The 4,504-nt window shown below is 38.8% G+C and overlaps 1 protein-coding gene across 1 annotated transcript; it reads left to right on the forward strand.

The window, feature by feature from the left end:
• The first annotated feature begins 2,637 nt into the window (after positions 1 to 2,637).
• LOC139841525 (uncharacterized) lies at positions 2,638 to 3,222 on the forward strand. Its single transcript, XM_071831737.1, has one exon. The coding sequence runs from the start codon at positions 2,638 to 2,640 to the stop codon at positions 3,220 to 3,222; it is 585 nt and encodes a 194-aa protein (XP_071687838.1).
• Positions 3,223 to 4,504: the final 1,282 nt, after the last annotated feature.

The raw sequence follows: 4,504 nt of genomic DNA on the forward strand, positions 1-4,504 counted from the left end.
AGAAGAGCCAACTTTTTTAATGATTTCATTACTAACAATTGCCTCATCGAAGTTCCTCTCTCCGGTAAACGTTTCACAAGAGTTAGTGATGATGGAATCCAGTTTAGCAAGCTTAATCGTTTCCTTATCTCCGATAAATTTGTTGATATGTGGGATGATTTACATGTCTTGGCTTTGGATAGGAATCTATCTGATCATTCTCCACTCTTACTCAAAAACGGTCATTTCGATTTTGGGCCAAAACCCATCATGATTTTTGACTCATGGGTGGATGATAAAAATGCCGAAGACCTGATTATTGAGGCCTGGAACACTCCTATTGCAGGCCACCGTAAAGATGTTGTGTTTAGACTTAAACTTAAGTGCGTAAAGGATAAACTACATGCGTGGAGTAAACAGACCTATGGTAAAATAGATGAGGAATTGGGAATATTGAATGAGGAATGTAACAGGTTCGAAATTGAAGCTGAACAAATGGTATTATCTAATGAGGAAAGACTTTTGTGGTTATTAAAAAGGGGACAATGGATCGAGAAAGATAGAAACAACAGAAACATGCTAAAACAAAAGGCTCGAATTAAGTGGGCAATCGGCGGGGATGAAAACTCAAGGTATTTTCACTATGTCACTAAGCGACGGAACAACAAGAACAACCTAAGAGGTCTACATATTGATGGTACATGGAGTAAAGATCTCAATGAGGTTAAAAACGAAGTTCATCGCTACTTCAAATCTTTCTACGAAGACCACAAAACTAGGAATCTGTCATTTGAAGGGTTCGAAACATCCAGAATCTGTCCGGAAGATGCCACGCGTATCAAATCTCAATTCACGAAAGAAGAAGTTTGGGATGCAATCAAAGATTGTGATGTTTCTAAGACTCCCGGGCCCGATGGGTTCAACTTCAAATTCTTCAGGAAATTTTGGTGGCTTATTAAAAACGATTTAATGAATGCGCTGCTATGGTTTTGGGAACACAGGGAAATTTCCAAGGGTTGTAATGCATCATTTATTACACTCCTGCCGAAGATTAATGACCCGGTTCACCTTCGAGATTATAGACCAATAAGCCTTATCAGAAGCTATTACAAAATAATCGCACAAAATCTTGGCTAATAGGCTTCGGGGGTAATTGGTGATCTAATCGGTATTGAATAAAGCGCGTTTGTCAAGGGAAGGTCAATTCTTGATAGTATCCTCATAACTAATGAACTAGTTGATGATCTTAAAGCAAGAAAATCAGAATGTTTTATTTTTAAGATCGACTTCGAGAGAGCGTTTGATTGTGTTCGATGGAAGTTCCTTATAGAGATAATGAGGAATATGGGGTTCGGAGATAAATGGAGGAAATGGATAGATGCGTGTTTTAGTTCCGCCTCAATCTTGGTTCTCGTTAACGGGTCTCCAACAAAAGAATTCGTTCTCCACAAAGGTGTTCGCCAAGGTGATCCGATCTCTCCCTACTTATTTATCATTGCTAGTGAGGGGTTGAACATTCTCACCAAAATTGCGGCTAGGGACAAACTCATAAGCGGAGTGGAAATCGGTGTTGATAAAGTTGTTGTTTCACATTTACAATTCGCGGATGATACAATTTTTTTCGATGATTGGAACAAACGCAACATTAGAAATGTACACAAAACTCTCATGTGCTTCGAGAAACTATCAGGACTACGTCCAACTTAAGCAAAAGTGTTCTCTACGGAATCGGGGTATCGAGGCAGGCAACAGAATCCATGGCCAAAAATCTTGGGTGCAAATCTGGTTCCATGCCCTTCACATATTTGGGGATGCCGATCGGTTTAAAAATGTACAAGAAAGAGGCGTGGACCCCCATAATAGAGAAATTCAAAAAACGGTTGTCGTTATGGAAAGTTAAAACAATGTCGTTTAGGGGTAGGCTAACGCTCATAAAATCGATCCTTAGTAGTCTTCCGCTTTACTTCTTCTCGTTGTTTCGTGCTCCTACATCCATCATCCACCTTCTCGAGAATTATCGCCGTAAGTTTTTTTGGGGCGGGTCGGGGGATGAGTCAAAATTACCATGGGTCAAATGGGAAACAATTTTCTTACCTTATAACGAGGGCGGGTTAAATGTGGGGTCACTCAAATCAAAAAATTGGGCGCTAATGGGTAAATGGTGGTGGCGTTTTCGCACCGTAAACGGGTCACTTTGGGTCAATATCATCAAAAGCATATACGGGCGGGACGATGGGTTGGGCGTTGTTAATTCTAACATTGGTTCGAGATATGTTTCAGTGTGGGGCAATATCATCAGGCTAGGTGCGGACATGCTCAAAGAAGGCATAAACATGGATGAACTTTTCGTACGCAACATTGGAGATGGGAATGATATTCGATTTTGGGATGACTTGTGGGTTGGAAACTGCCTGCTAAAAATTCGTTTCCACGACTTTACAAACTGGACTCCAACAATTCTTGCTTCATTACGGATCGGGTCAGTTGGATAGGGGGTGTTGGGCCTTTAATTGGGCCTGGTGCAGGACACTATCCAGAAGACTGCTTGGTGAACTCGAGGCACTCACTACTCTGATTTCGGACCACGCATCGATAGGCACTGGACAAACGACATGGTCTTGCAAAGTGGACAGCAACAACAGCTACACAACTAAATCAATGGCGTTAAAACTTGACAGTATCATAATTCCTAGGAGTTGTGTTGGCAATGGAACTATTCAAAATAATTTAATACCACAAAAGATCGGGATCTTCACTTGGCGATTTTTAAAAGGAAGAATTGCGGTGAAAACGGAGCTCGAGAAGCGTGGGATTGTTTTGGATTCATTATTATGCCCAATGTGTAATAATGTTACCGAATCAATTGTTCATGCCATTTTTTCGTGTAAAACCGCTCATGATGTTTGGGTGGGCATCTTCAAATGGTGGAAAATAAACTTACCTTCAGACATCACTCTAGACGAACTACTTGGAGGTACCGGCTATGGGAATTTTTCGAGTATTCAAGCTAAAATATGGCAAGCAATCATGTGGACAACGAGATACATCATATGGAAAAACAGGAACCAAAAAGTATTCAATAACGACTCATGGATTGCTCAGAAAATCATATGTGAGGTTCAAGTCAAAACGTTTGAATGGATCGGAAATCGTTCGAAAAGGATTCATAAAGATTGGCACCAATGGCTATACGACCCGATCAACTTGGGATTCCCGGCCATTAACAACCGCGACCCGGGTTGATCGGATTCATTTAATCCATTTGTGGAATTCGAGTGTTAGATTCGTGTTTTGTATATTAATTGTATTGTTAGAGGTTTACGTGCTTAGGATTTCGCGTATTTATATGGGTCTATGGCCCATCCTCTTGTACATATTCAATTATATCTATATATATTGCCTTTAAAAAAAAAAAAAATAAATAAATAAAACATATACATGAACCGATAATTGAACATACATTACAAAGCAACCAAAACCATCACATAATCAATAATAAAGTTGCAACTTCCACTGAGCACCAACCCTAAATATATAGGCCCCGAGTTTGAACCAAGCTTCCGTTAAATCAAATTATCAGCAATGATTCGTTTATTCTCTAGATTTTACGAGTAGTATACTTGAGGTTGTTTGGCCTACTATGGGGTCAACTGTGGGCCATGGGGCATGGTGGTATACATTGGAGTTTTTAACCGTTTTTAATGTTTGGAGTTTTCAATACTCGCTATAAAATAATACAAATTTTATTTAGCGTCTCTTGTAGTCAAAACTTATGACACCACTGCTCATTTAAGATAACTCCCTCTTTGAACACTATCATGTTTTCATTCAACTTAGCGTCATATCAACATAACTCCTTTCACTAACGTTTCATTAAACACTTCTAAATCCCAGGCCCTATACTAAATCATATCTGCAAAAAAATACTTACAACTATAAAATGTACAAATTACTAAACACAAATTACAAAATATAACGTACCGGTGCCTATCTTTGGCCAAAAATTGGCCCACGTCAAATATGGAGTTCAAGTAGATAGGGAATCCCCTAAGTAATGACTTTTGTAAAGTTAAAATACTCTGTACTTAATACAGTAGTTTGTTGTTATTTGTTACTGTTATGACAATTTGCCTAGCACAACCACACTAGCGGAAGCGAAGATATAATTGTTTGAGACAAACTTGCAAGAAATAAAAGAAAGCAAAATAAAGTAACTAATAACACGACGATTTAACGTGGTTCGACAAAACCCTGCCTACGTCCACCCCAAGAGTTCCCTTTATTCTTATAATATAAAAGAACCTGATACAAGAAAAAGTACACTATGAGTTAAACCCAAACCCAAACCCCTTAGATTTTAGTATAAAATCTAAGTTTCCCGTACACTCTTTTACAATCCTTACAAGAATAAACTCTCGGCCTCACAAATAAACACACTCCGTTGATAAACCTATCAACTATGTTTTTCTTTCTCTTTGTGATACTTTGATCCTCTCTGGATTATATAGATGAAGACATACATGCA

The sequence above is a fragment of the Rutidosis leptorrhynchoides genome, chromosome 4, assembly GCF_046630445.1.
Source record: "Rutidosis leptorrhynchoides isolate AG116_Rl617_1_P2 chromosome 4, CSIRO_AGI_Rlap_v1, whole genome shotgun sequence".
Lineage (NCBI taxonomy): Eukaryota > Viridiplantae > Streptophyta > Magnoliopsida > Asterales > Asteraceae > Rutidosis > Rutidosis leptorrhynchoides.